This window comes from Papio anubis, chromosome 19 (genome assembly GCF_008728515.1).
Source record: "Papio anubis isolate 15944 chromosome 19, Panubis1.0, whole genome shotgun sequence".
Taxonomy (NCBI): domain Eukaryota; kingdom Metazoa; phylum Chordata; class Mammalia; order Primates; family Cercopithecidae; genus Papio; species Papio anubis.
Window position 1 is genome coordinate 42224951 of NC_044994.1, and position 20443 is coordinate 42245393.

The following is a 20443-nucleotide window of genomic DNA, read 5'->3' on the forward strand; positions in this document are numbered from 1 at the left end:
ACACTTAGGTCCAGAACTCTAGGGCTGAAGATCTGACAGGTGGTCCTCAAAACCAAGACCTTAAGACTCCTAAGGGCCTTCTCCACACCTGAAAAGGAAAAACATGTTGTAACCTCGAGGCTCCCCATCAATGCTGGTGATTTGTTAGGTGAAAGGACCCGATCCAAGGCTGGCCACTCAGAACCAGAGGAGCTGGAGCCAGTGATTCAGCAGAGAGCTCCCTTCCCAGCCACTCACCACACTGCCCTGCACCGGGCTGTAGGCTCCCAAGGACATGACCTTCTCCTAGTGATGTGGCTATCAGCAACTAATACAGTTCACATGTTACCTCATTTCATCAACAAGCCTGAGGGGTGTCCTAGACTCTTACTCCTGGTTTACAGATAACTGAAGCCTAGAGGTTATGCCTTAGATTACACAGCTAGAAAGCTGAGGAACCAGGAATCAAAACCCAGGCCAATCCCCCATCTAAACGCCTAACCTCTATTTTCCAGTCCTCCTTCCCAACCAACCACTCCCCGAGTTTAGCTTTTAAATTGTGGTAAGAGACACAAAATTTAGCATTGTCACCATTTTTTAAATGTACAGTTTAGTGGTATCAAGTACATTCACATTGTTGTACAATCCTCACAACCACCCATCTCCAAAGCTTTGTTTTAATCTTGAAAGATTGTAATTCTGTGTCCATTAAAAACCCTGCCATCACTCTACTTTCTGTCTCTATTAATTTGACCATTCTAGATACCTTATGTAAGTGGAAACACACACTTATCTTTGGGTAACTGGCTTATTTCACTTAGCAAAATGCCCTCAAGGTTCATCCTTTTTGTAGCAGATGTCAGAATTTCATTGTTTTTTAAGGTTGAATAAAACTGTGTGGACAGGCCACATCTCATTCATCCATTCATCCTTCCATGGACCATTCCTTGGAATAGTCAAAAGGCTGCTCCCTGCTTTTGATAATTATGGATAATGCTGCTCCATCTCATCTTTCATTCACTTACATTCAGCACCTGTCATCCTGCCTGACACAGCAGGGGGAAGAGAGTAAAAAGAGTATTCACCATCCACTTTCAAAAGTGCATTTTAGGAAATTAGGTGAAATGGGCTTTCCATGTGATTTTTAAATCAATAGATATTTATTAATGCTATTATACTTGTCATAACATTGAAGTAATTATATGTTCATATACTAAGTTAATTATACTAACATACATATAATTTAAGTGGAATGATAAGTCAGCATAACTATAAAATTCTATCTTTAAATTGTTAACCAAACAGACCAGAACTGCTATACATCCAAATGAGTATTTTCCTGACAATTTGGGAGGCTCTACATTTATTGATCACTGGGAACATTCAAAGCCTAACTGTAACTCCAGATGATGAGGGCTAGTAAGAGGCCTCACAAAATTGGCATCCATACCTGGAAGCCACACACAGTCCACAATAGCAATATAAGTCAGTGAGTCCTCACCTTACTCAACCAGATTAGTTGTGTGAATAGCTTAACTATTTCTAGAACAGAAAGCCTATCTTCCAGACAAAGGTATTGTCACCATAGGGAGGACTCAAAAGCACACACCATCAGGTTTGAAGCCAGTTTCATAAGAGGTATTGATGAGCTATAGCATCTGCACCCCTCTGCCCAAGTGGCCATCCCAAAGGAAACAGAATGCATTCAGACGGTGCAGGATCTAGCATGCTGGTCATAAAAATCCATCATATTTTATGGGCATTGCCATCATTTTGGCGCCTGCAGCTTGTTTCATAGTCACACACATACACACAGTAAAATGGCAATTAAAAGAGCAAGCAGCTTGATAGCAAAGAAACACTAGTTTCTGGCTGAGGAGACATTCATTTTCCTTACTTTACAAATAAATATTATCCCTCATTAGGGAATTCAGGCAAATTGAAAATGTGATTAAATCTGATGATTGGAAGAGAGAAGGCAATTTATCTCCCTTTAATGTACTAATACCTCCTTAATGCTTATTCATATGACAAATGAACTGTTGGATTGGAAGAACTCAAGGTCAAATGCCTACTTTTGCTGGGGTATTCTCTTCCTCCTGGCCTTGTGTGCTGGCTGAACACATCCCAGTGGTGAGACAGTGCTCTGAACCTTTGTTGCCTGTGTGATGAATATGAAAGATGATCTGAACCTTCAGGCAAAAACTACGAGTACGGTTATCTTTCCTCGGCGACAGAAGAAAACGAACCAATTCGATCTAGTTGTTCTTCCTGGATTCGCTGTTTTCTGTTCCGAAAGCCATCAGCTTTGCTAGATCTAACAGGATGGGTGGAGATCCATATATGCCCCCACCTCATCATGCAAATACCCACGGGTCTTCATAAGACTGGTTTTGGGGTGTTTGTTTTCTTCCTTTGACCAGCCTGGCGGAGAAAAATTGTTAATAAAACCTTTTGAGCTAATTGAGGGAAAAATAGGAGACTGTGCTTTTAACAAATGATAACCTTGAGAAGGTAAGGGCAAAAATATATGACCAAAATAATGTGTAAAATTAGGATATTCAAACACAAGGCAGTTAAATTAACTCTCTCATCCCGAATGTTACTTTGCTGATATTCCACATTCACACCTTGTGCTAAGCCTTTGAGCACTGTAATAAAGAAAAACAACATTTAATTATCTCCTGACAGGGGCTCCACATTCCACAGACTTAGGCAAGTGCCAGAGGAAACAGATGGGCTTTTTACTGGGTATGCCAAGCCAAAAGCCTTTCCAAAATCACAAAAGATAATGTTACAGTCAAGGTGGCTCCTTGGTGTGGAGAAGACTTTCCTCAAAGAGCCGTGCCTAGAACCAGGGAGGGGTTGGGGGGCTGTAGGTGAACTTTAAACCAATTCAATAATATTTGTTGAGTTCCTACAGTATGCAAAATCCTACCTTGGGAACTGTGAGGGATGTGAGGCTAAGATTCTACCTACAACTTCAATGACAGCAATTTTGCAAATATACACACTCAACCATCAATTGCATACCCAAAAGAAAGAGTAATGAAACGCTGAATCTAAAACTACCTACGACCTCAAAGCTTTTGATTTGGCTTTGCATCTTTTAATTTGGCATTATAACTCATCCTATTTTCAGCAGAACCCCTTTTTTTGGATAACTGATGATGCACAGTAATAAAATGAATACCTGTGAACTCACTACCCAAATTAGACTATTAATAGTACAGTTTCCCATGCTGCTCCCCTGCCACTCCCACCTCCCAAATAATTATTCTAAACTGTTTTCTTTTCCTTCATTCCCTGGTTTTTCCTCAATTTTATCATATATATATCCTTTCAGAAATTCTAAGAATGGTATCATTCTGTATGTATTCTTCTCTAAAGCACATTAAATGATGATACCTAAGCTAGGCCTCATAGGAAATGAGGTAATATGTTCTAAGAGTGTATCATATGATTGGTGGGCTGTGCTAGGGTCTATAAGAACAGCTAGCAAAGAAAACTGAATGAGAGTCTAAAGCGAATGGCCAAGGCACATGAAGTAGATAGTGAAATATAGGACAACTTACTGGTCCAAATATTTCACCCTTTCACCTTCCAAGATACACAATATCCAAGTCACAGTATGAACAAAAATGGCATTTTATTGCCTGGTATTTTTTAATCTTGGAGGCTGGTCTCCCAAGCAAAGGACCTAAGCTTCTTAGTCCTGAAGACAGAAGTCTTTTAATTCCATGCAGAAGGCACCTGGATGTTCTCCTTCCTCTCAGGATTTTGTGTCACGGCGTGTTTGAGTTTTATAATGGCAAAAGCTGTCTGGGAAAGTCATTAACTTTTCAGGATGGGCCTCCCCATTCCTCCCCAAACTTCAGCAAAAAAGAGAAAAGCTGCAGAGTCTGTGTCACTATTAGAATTGTTCAAGGGAGGGTGATGATTCATGAGCCGGTAAGTTTTAAGAGGAGCGTTATGAGCCATTAATCTGAGCTCATATGTATAAGCTTGCTCATTCTCACAGGCAAATTAATGAGATCAGTGGAGCCCATCTATGCCTGGGTCCGGAAAACTTGAGGACTTCCTCCTGGGTCAAACTGCTCAATTGGAGGATGTTTCTGAAGTGCCTTAACAAACTCCCTGATAAGCACTTAACACGGTAACAGGAAATGAACCAGGTCCTGGATATACCACTACAAGGCACTCTCCTCAGATCATGAAGGGATCTGTCCAAGATGGCCAGAGCAGACAACCTGAGTGAGGAAGGCAAGCTCATCTTCCATCGGACACCAATTTCCAGAGGGCAGGGCACACCCATAAAAGGCAAAGATCTTTGACTTAACGAGAAGATGCAGAAAGGCTTCCAGTAATTTCAGGGCATGGCCCAGAAAGAGAGCAAAATGCCTATTAAATGTCAAGCATGGTAGGAAGGAGGCGGCTTTTCATAGGAGGATGTTAAGGGGCAGATGGAGCCAGGAAAAGTGGACCAAGGCCCTGAGAACGAAAGGATGGTTAGTTTTAGATCAGAAATACCTAATTTTAAGCTTCTTGAATTTCAAGTATGCTGTGGTTTAGATGTGATTCATTTGTCCTCAAAGATCATGTTGAAATTTGATCCCCAATGTGGCCGTGTTGGGAGGTGGGGCCTAGTGGGATGTGTTTGGGTTATAGGGGTGGATCCCTCATGAATGGTATGATGCCGTTCTCATGATAATGAGTTCTCACTATAGTGAGACTGGATTCGTTCTCCTGGGAATGGATTTATTCCCATAACAGTGAGTTGTTATAAAGCCAGGATGCCTCTCAGATTTTGTCTTTTTGCACAAGTCTGCTTCTGCTTTGATATTCTCCACCATGTTATGACATCACAACAGCCCTTGCCAGAAGCCAGGGCAATGCCCTTGAACTTCTCAACCTACAGACCTGTGAGCTAAATAAACCTTTTTGAAATAAATTAACTAGTCTGGAGTATGCTGTTACAGCAACACAAAATGGACTAAGTATACTTTGTTATATTTTGCGCCTTTTTGAAGATGTGGATCTCTTTTAGGACTACATGGCCTAACGAAAGCCAAAAGCAGGGACAGAGTTTGAAGAAGCACCAGGACACACATGGGGCTGGGTGTGGTGGTGGTGGCAGTGGCAAAAGAACACAAGCAGGATCAGACCCCCTGCCGTTCTTTCTGCACACGGACTCCATCCTTCTCTGATCTTGGTGAGTTTTCTATTGCTAGGGCAGGGAGAGTTGCAGGGCAGTGCTAGGTAGAAAGGACCCTCTATATTAGAGTCCCTTATATCCAAATGATGTTCTGATTCACCATAAATGGGACAGATACCTCATGGAAGGAAGTAGAACACAGTGGTCAGAAGCTGGGCCCTCAAGCCAGGCAGCTTTGGGAAAGTCACATAAGCCTGTGTTATTGTTAAATGAGCTAACACGTAGTGCTGAGAAGCAACCTGGCACAAAAGCGCTCCATAACCAGTAGTTTTCCAACTAGAGGGTTCAAAATATATAAGCTCAGAACAAATGAAGGGGAAAATACATGCCAAGATGCTTTATTTTTTAAATGTATATATTGTATCCTGAATATTCTGGTTTCCATGTTTTCCTATCTCAAAATGTAGAGTGGACTGGGTGCTGTGACTCATGCCTATAATCCCAGCACTTTGGGAGGCTGAGGTGGGAGGATCACTTGAGACCAGGAGTTCAAGACCAGCCTGAGCAACATGATGAGACCCTATCTCTTTAAAAAAAAAAAAAATTTCAGTTAGCTGAGCATGGTGTCGCATGTCTGTTCCCAGCTATTTGGGAGGCTGAGGTGGGAGGATTGCTTGAGCCTAGGGGGTTGAGGCTGTAGTGAGCCATGATTGCACCACCACACACACTCCAGCCTGGGTGACAGAGTGAGACCCTGTCTCAAAAAAATAAAAATATAGAGTAGTCATTTAAATGAGCAAAAACAGTTATAAATAATGCCAGTTAATACAAACAGGAAATATAAGGAAAATAACACATAAATACCAAGCATATGAACAGAGGTTCATCCCTTGAATGAAAGTCAACTTTAAAACATGCGTAAAACATTTAGTATGAATAAGGGTAAAAAAAAAAAAAAAAAAAAAAAAAGAGAGAAAGAAAGAACAATGACCCGAACTTAAGAGTGGTGAAGAAACAGACTGGTTCTCTTCTGGTGGCTATTGGCCATATCAACGAAGACTGTAAATGTGCATGCCAGCAATTCCACCTTTAGGAATTTATTCTGAGAAAATAAATGAGGTTACAAGAACATTGTGCAATATTTTTCACAGTATGAAAAGATAAACAATTTTTTGGTGGTTCAAAAAAGCTAGAAGATAGGATTTTGAATGTTTCTAATGCAAAGAAATGATAAATATTTGAGGGAGTGGATAACCTAATTGCCCTGATTTGATCATTATACACTGTATACATGTATTGAAAAAAAAATCACTTGAACCCCATAAATTTGTGCAATTATTACTGTCAACAAAAAAAAAAAAGGAAAATAATGGGAACCAACCTAAATGTTCATCAGCATGGGAATGGTTAAACACATTATAGTATATGGCATCAGACCTTGGCAATTTAAAAAATGTATATTTTTAAGAAAAAATTACAGTACATCCATATGCTGCCTTATCATGCAGCCATTTAAAACGGCAATATTGCCTTTATATGCTATAGGAAAAGATAGACATAGATTAAGATTTAGAGTAAGAGACATGGCACGATCCCATTTGTTTTGAGTACATATTGTGCCTAAGTCTAAAGCAGCAACTCCCAAGAGAAACAGAATGCAAACCACAACTGTGAGCCGCCTGTGCTACTTTACATTTTCTAACAACCACCTTTAAAAGGTGAATTGAATAGAATATTTTAGCTGATATACAAATAACAATCACTTCAACACATAACCAATATAAGAAGTATGAAGGATATTTTGCACACATTGTTCTAAGTCTTGGAAACCCAGTGTGTACAGTACTGCACGCTTCCAGCTCATCCCAGCCTGGGCCAGGCTCATCTCAAGTGCTCAGCAGCCACATGCAGTTACCCTATTGGACAACGGAGGTCAAGAGTGGTCGTTTCTGGGAATGAAACTACAGAACTTTTGTCTTTTCTGCATTGTATGGATTGTTTCAATAATCATTTGTATTCACAGAGGGAAAATCAGCATTGTGAAAAATGCTTTTTAATTTTCCTTTAAAGCTATAATAAGAGACCAGAAAGCACAACTTAAATTTAAAACTCCTTTCAGACTGCTCTTGCTCCTTCCCCAGGGGTGGTGGGGAGTAGGAACCTTTCCTTCCCATGCCTTGTCTACCGCTCTCATAGTTACGTGTTTGTAGCAATCCTACTTCCTCTCTCACCAAGTCCCCTTGTGATCAAGACCCCTGCAGGACCACAGGGAAGGGTTAGGGAAAAAAAGAGGCTAGCCACATAATGCTGACTGCCACCCAGCATGGTGACTTGAGGGAGAAGCAAACTGATGAACAGTTGCCAACACTGTGTTAGACGAACACTTCACATGGATTAGGATCATAAGCCTCCAGTAACCTTCCCATGGTGCAGGTACCACCCCAATTCTTCAAATAAAGAAATCAACACTTAGTATCTGTTCTTTGAAAAACCAGACAAAAACAAGAAATGGGGAAAGGAGTCCCTATGTAATACATGGTGCTGGGAAAACTGGCTAGCCATATCTAGAAAGCTGAAACTGGATTCCTTCCTTACACCTTATACAAAAATTAATTCAAGATGGATTAAAGACTTAAATGTTCGACTTAAGACCATAAAAACCCTAGAAGAAAACCTAGGCCATACCATTCAGGACATATGCATGGGCAAGGACTTCATGTCTAAAACACCAAAAGCAATGGCAACAAAAGCCAAAATTGACAAATGGGACCTAATTATAAAGAGCTTCTGCACAGCAAAACAAACTACCATCAGAGTGAACAGGCAACCTACAGAAGGGGAGAAAATTTTTGCAATCTACTCATCTGACAAAGGGTTAATATCCAGAATCTACAAAGAACTCAAACAAATTTACAAGAAAAAAACAAACAACCCCATCAATAAGTGGGCAAAGGATATGAACAGACACTTCTCAAAAGAAGACATTTATGCAGCCAACAGACACATGAAAAAATGCTCATCATCACTGGCCAGAGAAATGCAAATCAAAACCACAATGAGATACCATCTCACACCAGTTAGAATGGCAATCATTAAAAAATCAGGAAACAACAGGTGCTGGAGAGGATGTGGAGAAATAGGAACACTTTTACACTGTTGGTGGGACTGTAAACTAGTTCAACCATTGTGGAAGACAGTGTGGCGATTCCTCAAGGATCTAGAACTAGAAATACCATTTGACCCAGCAATCCCATTACTGGGTATATACCCAAAGGATTATAAATCATGCTGCTATAAAGACACACGCACACATATGTTTATTGCAGCACTATTCACAATAGCAAAGAGTTGGAACCAACCCAAATGTCCGTCAATGATAGACTGAATTAAGAAAATGGCACATATACATCATGGAATACTATGCAGCCATAAAAAAAGGATGAGTTCATGTCCTTTGTAGGGACATGGATGAAGCTGGAAACCATCATTCTCAGCAAACTATTGCAAGACCAGAAAACCAAACACCACATTTTCTCACTCATAGGTGGGAACTGAACAATGAGAACACTCTGACACAGTAAGGGGAACATCACACACCGGGGCCTGTCGTGGGCTGGGGGGAGAGGTGAGGGACAGCATTAGGAGATATACCTAATATAAATGACGAGTTAATGGGTGCAGCACACCAACATGGCATGTGTATACATATGTAACAAAACTGCATGTTATGCACATGTACCCTAGAACTTAAAGTATAATTTTAAAAATGTAAAATAAAATAAAAAGAAAGTATCTGTTCCAATGTGTCAGAGCTGAGAGTTCCACAATATCCAGGGTGGTCCATGTCAAGATCATAGTCACAAAGGCCTTGGAAATGCCCATACCAAGCTCCCTTATTAACACCATGTTATCAGACAACTGCATTTCTTCATTAAAGAAAAGCAAATCCCAGACATCATTTGCAAAAACCCCAGATCCTGACATTTCTCTTCTAAGCTCATTCGTAAATCTCCAAATGTAAATAAATGCTTTCACTTAGACAAACCATTTTCATTCCAAACCCAACAAGTCAAAGATCAAGAATTATCCCTGCTCCAACCTCGCTTCTGTCCACACTCAAGGTGGACATTTCAAGTTCATAGTTGACTCTTCTACTTCCCTTGCCCTTAATAAAACATTTATTGAGTTCTAGTCTCTAATCTCTACGTAACTACAAAAAGTAGTAATGAGTACACCTAGCATCCAGAGCTTCATTTCTAAATTCCATCCTTCAATAAAAGGAATCTGACAGGCATCAGCTTAACCAAAAGATCAAAGTGATCCATCAGTAACAAAACACATTGATATCACCTGTCTCCTGAGGTGATGCAATGAGGAAGGCACAGAATTTCTGATGTGTTCTCACCCCAAATTCACAACCTCCATGTAAGCATAAGACAATCAGACAAACCCAAAATCATTCTATAAAATTATTGAGAAATGGTGTTTTTTTTTGGGACAGGGTCTCTCTCTGTCACCCAGGCTGGAGTGCAGTGGCACAATCACAGCTCACTGCTACCTCAACTCCCAGGCTCAAGCAATCCTTCCACCTCAGCCTCCAGAGTAGCTAGGACCACAGGTGCATGCCATCACACCTAGCTAATTTTTTTTTATTTTTTGTAGAGACAAGGTCTCACTATATTGTCCAGGCTGGTCTCAAACTCCTGGGCTTAAGGGATCCTCCCATCTTGGCCTCCCAAAGTGCTAGGATTACAGGTGTGAGTGACTGTGCCTGGCTTGACCAATGCTATTCAAATGTCAAGGTCACAAAAGACAAAAAACTGAGCAACTGTCACTAAATAGAGGGGGGCAGGGAGCTACAACCCTCAAAGGCAGTGTGGAATCCTAGAGAGGATCCTGGCCCAGAAAAAGAACATTAGTGAAAAACGTGATAAAATTCTGGTGAACTCTATAGACCAGTTAGTAGTATTACAGAAATGTTAACTTCCTGGTTTCAATAATTGCACTATGGTTATATGACATGTTAACACTAACACTAGAGCAATCTGGGAAAAATATAGAAACTGCGCTATTTTCTCAATGTTTCTGTAAGTCTATAATTATTTCAAAATCGTTAAAAATAGTGCTATAATTATCCCCAAACACATATAGCTCATGCCTGTCCCTATGCTTGAACTCACTCTCCCATCTCCTCCTGAGAGCATCCTTCTCTTCACAGCCTCCTCATGCATTTCAAATCCTATTCATTCTTTAGGCCCCAATCATGTCCCACTACACCTTAAAGAATGCCTTTCCCCCAATACTGTAGCCCAACCAGACCAACAGTTCTACAAAATGCCTGTAACTTGTAGAGGAGTATGTGCACTCCTCTAATGACACAAAGATAATCCTGTATTGTTAGTGTACTTTGTGTATTTGGCTTTTGTCATCAAACACACTGGAGGCTCCTAAAAATGTTTGATATGGCCTCTGTTCTCCAGAATCTCAGCCTACTTAGATAAGGCATCACATAAAATCAACAAGGCTCAGGCAGGCAGATCATGAGGCCAAGAGATGGAGACCATCCTGGCCAACATGGTGAAACCCTGTCTCTACTAAAAATACAAAAATTAGCCGGGTGTGGTGGCACGCACCTGTAGTCCCAGCTACTCGGGAGGTTGAGGCAGGAGAATCACTTGAACCCAGGAGGCAGAGGTTGCAGTGAGCCAAGATCATGCCACTGCACTCTAGTGACTGAGTGAGACTGTCTTAAAAAAAACAAAAAACTTATCAACAAAGGAGGGCGGGGCAAGAGTCTGCTCAATGAGTACAGGTTACAGGTCGTTGGAATACACCACATCCACAAGTCACCAGTACAAACTTCAAAATTCTGATGATCGCCAACAGGGTCAAGCAGGATCCACTGGGCTTATAGGCCCAACTGAAAAAGGGGAGCGGAGGATCAACGGAGTTGGAACTAGGGATGGGAGAAGAAAAAAACCACATGCAAGACAGAGAATGAGGTTCAGAAGGAAGGTGACAGCATGACACACAACCTCCATGCTTCTCTTCAGCCTTTCCTGGGACCCTACAGGGGACAAAGCCCTTGAGATTCTCAACATCCACTCAGCTAAGCCACCATGAGTTATGGGTTAACTTGGGCTCCTAGAACCTGATCCTGAGATGAGGATTCCTGCTCAAGAGACTTATAAGGCAGTGTTTTCAGGAAAGACTGGTAGGGGAGTAGAGAAGGTGGACAAGAGAGGGAAGGAAGTCAAGCAAACATGTGATATTAAGGGAAGTCCCAAACATGGTAACTTTAGTTCAACTGTACAAAGAAACTGAAAACAGTATGGGCCATACTTTAGAGCTGTTCCATTCCCAAGGTGAGGGGATAGGAAACTAATGTCATGCCATTGGTTAAGACTCTTAAGGACTGTTAAAGACTGTTCCCTTTTGCAGAGGATGTCAATTCCCAGGTTCCCTATGCACACAGGCAAAACAGCTTCAGGAGCTTTGACAAAGGGAAGGGTGCTGGCTCTTGGAAGTGAGCTAACACCAAGGCAGTATGCAGGGAAGGGAGTAAGGGGGGAAACAAGAGGAGCACTAACAGCTTCTGCTGACACTCTTCAAGTCCTCGTGTCTTTAACACTGTCACCACTTTTTGGAATGAAGAATATCACTCAGAGCCACCAGCAAAAGGAGGAATCATCAGCCCCTCCAGCAGGGGTGACCAGGTACAGAGGAAACAGGTAGCTCTTGCAGCTTTCAGACTGACACTTGGGAGAAACTTACATTACCTGAGGTATAGGTAAGGGACAGTTAAAGGACACCTGCCCAAAAGCACGGAAGATCCATTTTTCAAATAATTGGTCCCAAATCAGCACCCTTAGTAAAGGCTCCTGGGTGCAAAGCTGCCATACACAGGGTGTGTCTGCCAGTAAAGTAACCTCCCAGCAGCACTCAAAAACCCACTGCTCAGACACTACCTATCAATTAGAAGCCAAGGAGGAAAAAAGGTTATTTGAAGGAATTGGTTTCAAGGCACCAGTTTCAATTTCATGATTTCTCATTCACTCTGCTGGCTAGAATCAAAGTAGCATATTGAAAATCCAGGTATTTGAAACAGCAGTATTTAAATGTTTTGTCCCAAATAACTCTTCTGTAGAAAAGAGTTCAGCCTGAGGAGGAGAGGTTCCATTCAGCCTGAGGAGGAGAGGTTACATTTTATGCTTTAAAATCAGACTACTGTCTGCAATCATAATGAAATGGTATTCACCATGCTTGCACATGTGCGGGCTTCTTTCTGGACCTATGCAAAGCAAAGCCCCCATTGTCTTTTCCAGTGGGTTGGAAGCCAGGCACTCACACTGACCACATGCATGCCACTGTGACAACAGACACCATCATCAGCTCCACCTCTGGACCTGATGTGAGACTGAATGAGACTGACTCACTTTGACATCACCCTGAAAGTGTCTGGCACTGACTGATGCTCTTTCTCCATCCAGAAAAACCTCACTACAAAGAAAATTTCTCAAAGGTGAGGTGTTGGGTCTTCTGAGAACAGGAGTGTCTCTGTTCATAGAGAAGTGCCCTTTGGCCCCCGACCCACCAAAAAAATCACGTAACGTATAAACAGTTGAAGAGAACAGATTAAGAAGAGCAAGAACACATTTAATTGGATGGAGGGAAAAAGAAAGTCTTTGCTTAGATAACTAGAAATATACTAATATTAAGTTCTTACCGAATACTATTTAATACAATATATAAATGTTTCATATTCCAATAATAACATCTTCTAACTCTGTCACAAAAGCAACAGGTATAATCAAAGGGCTTTAAATTTTTCATTCCCAAAAATGTATAAGTGCTGTTAGCATAATAGGTAATTATTTCCATCACACATAACACATTGATGTGTGTGCCTGGTTCCAGTGTTCGTCACATTAGGAAAGCCCACTTGCAAGTTAAAAATAAAAGGGAACATTGGCTATTTTGATAATACAGTAAAAATGAATAATCTCCAAGAAAAGTGAATCTGAGTAGCAGGCATGGCTTCCCTGTGTAACTTATGATTCACATGCGCAATGAGAAGCCAGCTTGGTAAGTGGGGAGACCATGGTTAGGCAACTACACAACTGCTTCTCATAGGAAAGCACAAGGGTGTTAATTTCTAGGAAGAATAACCACTGCTCAAAACAAATCTAGAAACTACTGTCTTAGGTCCCAGAAAATCTCCTTAATTTCAGAATCAAGACCCAAGATGATTAAGGACTGGAAACCCATTAACAGAGTTAACAGAGCAAGGTGCAGCCCAGCAGCCCTTAGGGAAGAATCCTAATATTTGTTTGGGATTAATTATGCCAACCCCTCACACCAATGAAGCTACTTTTTAAGTGTCTTATATCCAAGACCTTTCTCTGGTGACACCAGATTTGTACTTATCTCCATAACCTGAGAAAAAGTACACTGAAACCCAAGTTCAGACTCCCACTACTTTATCATTCCTAAGAATTAACATGCAATGTATTCATTTCTAACTAAAAATCAAGTTGAATGTTTTCTCCTACAAGTGTTGACTTTAAAAGCAATCCGATATTAATTCCTGTTTTTCAAAACTAGGGCTCCAAAGATTAAGGGTTTATTCAATTGTCCATCAGCCCCATATGAGCACTATTCAAGATCACGGAAAAATGCGTATGATGAAAAAAATTCACATGGATTTCAGAGTTTTCTGCACCAAAGCAAATGCATAGTTTTGTACTTGTTATAACAAGCATGAATGGGATCTAGAACAGGTTCTAGTTTGAGGCACTAAGAAAGATAAGTCATCAGTTTGAAAAGAAGCCCCTATCAGGGCAACAGGAATTCTACTAAAATTGAAGCAAGACCAAACTTCAAATTTACGACAAAGCGTGGAGAGAAGAATTGTGAAATCATTACTTTATGAAGTTGATGGGGACAATGCCCCCAAAGAAATCAGTTTATAAGTGGGTAACTCATTTGAAGAAGGGACAAAGTAATGTTGAAGATGAAGCCTGCACCAGCAGACCATCCACATCCATTTGTTGGGGGGGGGGGGGGGGAAGCATCTTATCTGTTCCCTAATTGAAGAGGGCTGACAATTAATGGTAGAAACAACAGCCGACAGCACAGACATCTCAATTGGTTCGGCTTACATGATTCTGACCGAAAATAAAGTTGAGCAAAGTTCCCACTTGATGGATACCAAAACTGCTGCACCCAGATCAATTGCAGACAAGAGCAGAGCTTTGGATGGAAATTCTAAACAAGTGGGATCAAGACCCTGAAGCATTTCTTTGAATTGTAACAGGGGATGAAATGTGGCTCTCCCAGTACAATCCTGAAGACAAAGCCCAATCAAAGCAAAGACTTCCAAGAGGTGAAAGAGGTCCAGTCACAGCAAAGGTGGACTGGTTCAGAGCAGAGATCATAGCAGCATTTTGGGGGACTGCTCAAGCCATTTTGCTTGACTTTCTAGAAGACCAAATGATGATGACATCTGCTTATTACAAGTGTCTTGAGGAAGTCAAAGCTTTAGCAGAAAAATACCAAGGAAACTTCACCAGAAAAGTCATTTTCTGCCACAACAATGCTCCTCATTCCTCTCAAAGAAGAGCAATTTTGCAAGAGTTTCTATGGAAAACTATTAGGCGTCCACCTCACAGTCCTGATTTGGCTCCTTCTGACTTTGTGTCCTAATCTCGAAGTTAATGACCTGCATCTTTTCCAGTTAATAATGTAAGACTGCATTGACATGGTTAAATTCCCAGGACCCTTGGTTCTTTAGGGACGAACTAGGTGGCTGGTATAACTTTCAAAAGTGTCTTGAACTTGATGGTAATTGTGTTGAGAAATAAAGTTTATATTTTTAAACTTTTAACTCCATTTTACCCCACAAACTTTCCCCCTCATATAATAACAGCAATTCAATATTGCCTGACAAAGGACTTTGACACATTGGAGGTATATTCAGTTGAGTCACTCCTTTTACTTACGAGTACAATTTGCATCTCCATGCACTTTAATGTAACAAAGCTTCAGCTTTGAGCACTCCAGTTCAGATTTTTCCCCTGCCTTCACTGGCTTCCAGCCTCAAGTCCCAGCTCCTGAAAACCTAACCGGCTTCAGGGAAAAAACTGAAAGCTGAGCTTTTAGGGATCCTCCCAATACCTCCACAGCCAAGAGGGGTGGAGTGCCATTCCAAGGCTAGGACTGCCACAGAGTTCACGCCCTGGCTCCTGCCTCCTCGCCTCCTCCCCTCCTCCCCCAGAGGCCGTCGCCCATCCCTGATCGCTGCACAGGTGGTCCCTGGTGGGTTAGGAAGTAGTATCTGAGGCTGCTGCGTCCCCACCCCCAGCCAGGTGACAGCCTCCGCGGCCACTTTCGTGAGCGTGAACCCATCCCGGCCCTGCTTCCCCCTCCAGGAGGAAGGTGAGAGTTTAAAATTCCTCAAACTTAGAAGGGTTGCCAGTCCACGGAGCAGAAGGGCTCCCCCACATGTGCTGGACAGCCGCGAGTGCTCTCCAGGTAAGGACGCAGAAGTGACTGTTCCTACCCAGCCCAGACCTGTTGGCCCGGGCGGGTGTCCTGGGAATCGCACACCCACACAACGCGCGCGGACACCACACGCATACACAACTCTGCACGGAGGCGTGTGCACAGGCACTGTCGAATGTGTTTTGGCCACCCAAGAAGATGAACAGGAAAACCAGGCATTAGACTATCCAAAACTTGTTTTCTTAAAGGGCACATGTGAAGAAAAGGCCTTTGCCCATCTCACTCCTGACTCCAGGGTGAAACTTGAGGGGTCCCGGACGGCTGCAGCGCTGCCTCCAGCTCCCCTGGAAGCGGTGGCTCGTCCCTAACTTTAACCACAGCAACTGCTGCGGAACGCGGGCGTCTCCGCCCAGGCTGCACCTGTTCCGGATTCGGAGCACCCAGCCTCGCACATCCCTTCTGACCTTGAAGGCATCCTGAAACTCACACCCTGCTCCCAGTTCGGCTTTACTCCAACCTCCTTCCCCACAGTCACTGAAGCTCTCTTGGTACCAGAGGGGCCGCGTCAAAATACCCATCCCCAGCAAATTCACAATGCTCTTCCCTGGGGTCTCCGGAGATAACGGAGCACCCCTCTACCCATCGCTTACCCCCACTCCATCCAGCTGCCGCGCCCTCACGCCAGGTTGAGTCTCCTCCCTCTCCACCAAGTCCAGAACCCCCACCTCTCCCAAGTCCAGGGTTCCCTGTTGTGGGTATGCGTGAGGAAAGGACGCCTCGGAGGCGAACCCTCGAGAGCCGGCGCCGCAGAGCCCCTGGGGCGGGGTCCACGGCGGGGACAGGGGACAGCGGCGGGCGCACCGCGGGGGACCGTCCGAGCACGGCGCTCAGAGCTGGCAGAGTCGCCCCCGCGGTTCGGGGAACTCAGCTGGAACCGAGCCCGGGCAACGAAAGTGAGGGGCGCGGCGGGAAGGGGGCGACAGCACCGGCTTGGGGCTGAGCCGTGGCGCTGCGGAATCTCCAGGAGCCGGGCGGCCAGTCAGTGCAGGCGTTCCCGGAACCACCAAACTTTCTCCGCCAACAGAAGTTAGGGACGCCGAGCACGGAGACGCGGGGGACACCAGGAGGGGTCTCCTGTCACCTCCCGCCTCCAGTAGCCGAGGGAGAAGGCGACCCTGAGTGCCAGGTGGCCCCGAGCGCTCCGCCCTGGCCCAGCGGCGCCTCTCCCGCGGCTGCGCTCACCTGGCTGTAGAGCTCGCCCACCGACATGGCCCGGGCCGGGCGGGGCTCGAGCCCCGGCTCCCCGCTGCACCGCGGCTCTCAGTCCGCGGCCGGCCCGCCTGGCGCCATGTTCCCGGGCTGGCCTGGAGTTTCTCGATCTTCTCGCTCTTCTCCGATCTGCCCCGCCGGCTTCCCGGAGGCACAGCGGCCGGCTAGCTCCCGGCGGCGCGACCTTTACTCCTGCCGCGACGGCGCAGCTGCGGCCGGACAGGAGTTGCGAGCGCCGGGGGAGGAGGCAGCGCGACGCCGCTCCCCGCCCAGGTGTAGGGAGGAGGCGAGGGCCGGCGAGGAGGGAGGACCCGCGCGCGTCAGAGCGGACTGCCCGTGCGCCGCCGCGCCTCTGAGCCCTGCCGGTGCCCGGCCCGACGCGCCCTCCCGCGCCCCCGCTGCCACCTGGGCCTCCGGGCCGGGGGCGGGGCGCTCAGAGCGGAGCTCGGGGACCGGCGCGGGCCGCCCCCTGCTGGACGCCGCACGCGCAGGCACAGGTGCGCCCCGGTGCCAGCACCTGCCCTGCCTCGCTCCGCTTCCACCCGCACCGGGCCCGGCGGAGTCCGGCACGCACGCGGTGCACACAAGAAAAGGGGAGAGGAACTAACCAGAGAGCGGGGAAAAGAGAGAAACTTCTATGGCTGGAAGGCCCCGGACGTTGCCCTCGATTTTACCTGGCTGTATTCAGCGCTTTCATTAAAATTCAGTTACTCGTAGATCGTTATTAAGGCGACCTGGACATACGTACACCAAGGATCTTCTCCTTCAAACTGCTCTCTGCGCGGAAATCCGTCAGAAAGGTGGGAGTCGTAACTTCTTCTGTACAAATATTGGCCACTTTCGCCCACAGCCTCCAAGGAGACTCCAGGCCACTCCTCTCAGAGGGCTCTTGCTTTTCCGGGAAGTCTCACGTTCTCCCAACCCCCGTCTCTCCTACATGCAGACTCGCGGTCTTTCTGCCACTCACTACCTCGTTTATTTGTGTTCCCTCTCTGCCCATGGCACTTGGCTGCCTACAGCAACTTCAGCTCTTCTCCTGCTTCCAGTGAAAAGTAGAAATTTCAGTCAAGAAAAAAAAAGACTGCCGGGAGTCTGTGGAAGGAGACCAGGGCTGTCAGACGAGACACTCCCTTCTGAAGGTGGCATGTGTCCCTGAACCAGGGGTGGCCCCTGAAAAGTGGTTCTCCACCAGAAGATCTATCTATACCAGCCGGGGCAGTTGTTCAGGAGCCTCAGAAGGTGATTCTCAGAGTAATCCCACCTGGAACGCAAGATCCCGTTGTAATTCACCTGTGCAGGCCTTCCCGTGGGCGCCTCCACAATGAGAGTCAACTGGGGAGCTTTAAGCGATCCAAGGAAGAGGCCCCAACCCAAGGAATTCTGATTTAATGAAGGAAGGGACCTGGGTATCCCAATTTTTAAAGCTCCTCTGAAAGTCTAAAGGACGGTACTTCCAGGGTGACACATGCATTGACCAAAGCTTGGGTGGCTCTCATTGGACCTAAAATGGAACTCTTCATATCAGTGGCAAGAGCAGAAAGGAATTTTGTTTTTCTCGTCCTCAAAAGTTTTTCTGCATGGTTCCCTTCCCCGGATTCCTGTAGCTCTTAAAGTGTGTCCCCACCCCCCACGCCCACCATCAGCATCACCTGGTAACTTGTTAGAAATACAAGTTATTGGGCTCCACTGCAGACCTACTGAACCAGAAACTCTGGTGTGGGGCCAGTACTCATTGTTCTTTCTGCCTCCAGGTGATTCTCCCCTTTTTTGAATAAGAAAGTCGTCAGTCTTGCTTAGATCCTGGCCTCTTCCTCCACCACCGTTAGTGGTCCCATCTCTCTACCAGCAACTCTTCCTCTTTCCACTGGCTCCTGGCTTTTTGTGTTTTCCTTTCCTGCTAAACTTAAAGCAGTAGCTTCACTTATTCAGCTATCTCCACTTACGCCCAGTCCCTCCTTAATTCTCTGATTCTCTACACTTTATGCGCATCAGAATCACTTTTGAAACAAGCGGATGTCTGGTTCCTGCTCCCAGAAATTCTGATTTAACTTGTCTTGGGGGCGTTGCCCTGGGTGAAAGGATTCTGAAGAGCTCCCAGATGGTTCTAATGGCAGCCAAGTTTAAGAGTTGCTGTTCTGGCCGGGTGTGGTGGCTCACACCTATAATCCCAGCACTTTGGGAGGCCAATGTGGGCCAATCACTTGATGTCAGGAGTTCAAGACCAGCCTGGCCAACATGGTGAAACCCCATCTCTACTAAAAATACAAACATTAGCTGGGCGTGGTGGCACATGCCTGTAATCCTAGCTACTTGGAAGGCTGAGGCAGGAGAATCACTTGAACCTGGGAGGTGGAGGTTGCAGTGAGCTCAGACCACACCACTGCATTCCAGCCTGGGTGACAGAACAAGACTCTATTTAAAAAGAAAAACCCACTGCTGTTCTAATTTCTTCTTATTTGGGTCCACTCAGCCCCATTCTGTTGAAATTACCTTATCACTGTGAAGCATGGGGTGGGAATTGATTCAACCCACTACGTTAAACCATCTCTTCTCTGGGTATTATTTTTCTCTTGTTTTCTCAGCCTCTCTAACCAAACCTTAACATTATTTTCTAGGCATAACTTCCTCTTCCTGGTTTCTGAATAAAACTATGCTCCATTTCAGAGATCTCATCTTTCTTCTCATCCATGCCCCCATTTCATCTCTCGTTCACAATGCTAATTCTCAAATCTAATTCTAACCTTACTAAAGATCCACCTTTCCACCTGCAGATAGGCAATGCTAACAATGCCACTTGGACCTCGGACCAACCTGACATTCATTTGTTTCCATCCTTTCTCCCCACCCTTAATTGGTTCCAACTGTCTAGTTTCCATCACACCTGGCACAAATGAAAAGCTCAATTCATGTTGACTGAACTGAATTGCATTCGTGAGTCCCACACTTGGCCAGAGCTTTGTGAATTTCTAATCCCACAATCAGATATGGTCTTTCCCTCCTTTGAACAATAAAGACATTTTAAAACTTAATTGATTCAGGAAACATACCAAGCGCTTTACTTCTGTGATCTTGTTGAAGCCTCAGAGCAACCTTATAAAGGAGGTTCAGAATATTAAGCCTTTTTCACAGATGGGCAAAGTGAGGCTTAGGGAGGAAGGGTGTGAAAAACACTCTAGGTCAGACAGCTACTGTTCAATTAAAGTCTCATTCGAGAGTCTAACCCTTGCTTTTTATGTCAATGCATCTTGAACGTCAGTGTGTACCAGGATTAAGGGGCTATCAGGGGATGTTAATTTAGTTGGTCAGAGATGTGATCAATGAGTCTGAATTTGGTTTTTTTGGTTTTTGTTTGTTTGTTTGTTTGTTGAGATGGAGTTTCGCTTTTGCTGCTCAGGTTGGAATGCAGTGGCGCCATCTCAGCTCACTGCAACCTCCGCCTCCCGGGTTCAAGCGATTATCCTGCCTCAGCCTCCCCAGTAGCTGGGATTATAAGCATGTGCCACCACGCCCGGCTAATTTTGTATTTTTAGTAGAGAT

The 20443-nt window shown here is 44.7% G+C and overlaps 1 protein-coding gene across 1 annotated transcript in view; it reads right to left on the reverse strand.

The window, feature by feature from the left end:
- MYO5B (myosin VB) overlaps positions 1–17255 on the reverse strand; it is a 380074-nt gene extending 362819 nt beyond the window's left edge. The window contains exon 1 of the mRNA XM_017951725.3: positions 16880–17255. Within this exon, the coding sequence (XP_017807214.2) occupies positions 16880–16906 (27 nt within the window). The 5' untranslated portion in view covers positions 16907–17255. The remainder of the gene's footprint in view (positions 1–16879) is intronic.
- Positions 17256–20443: the final 3188 nt, after the last annotated feature.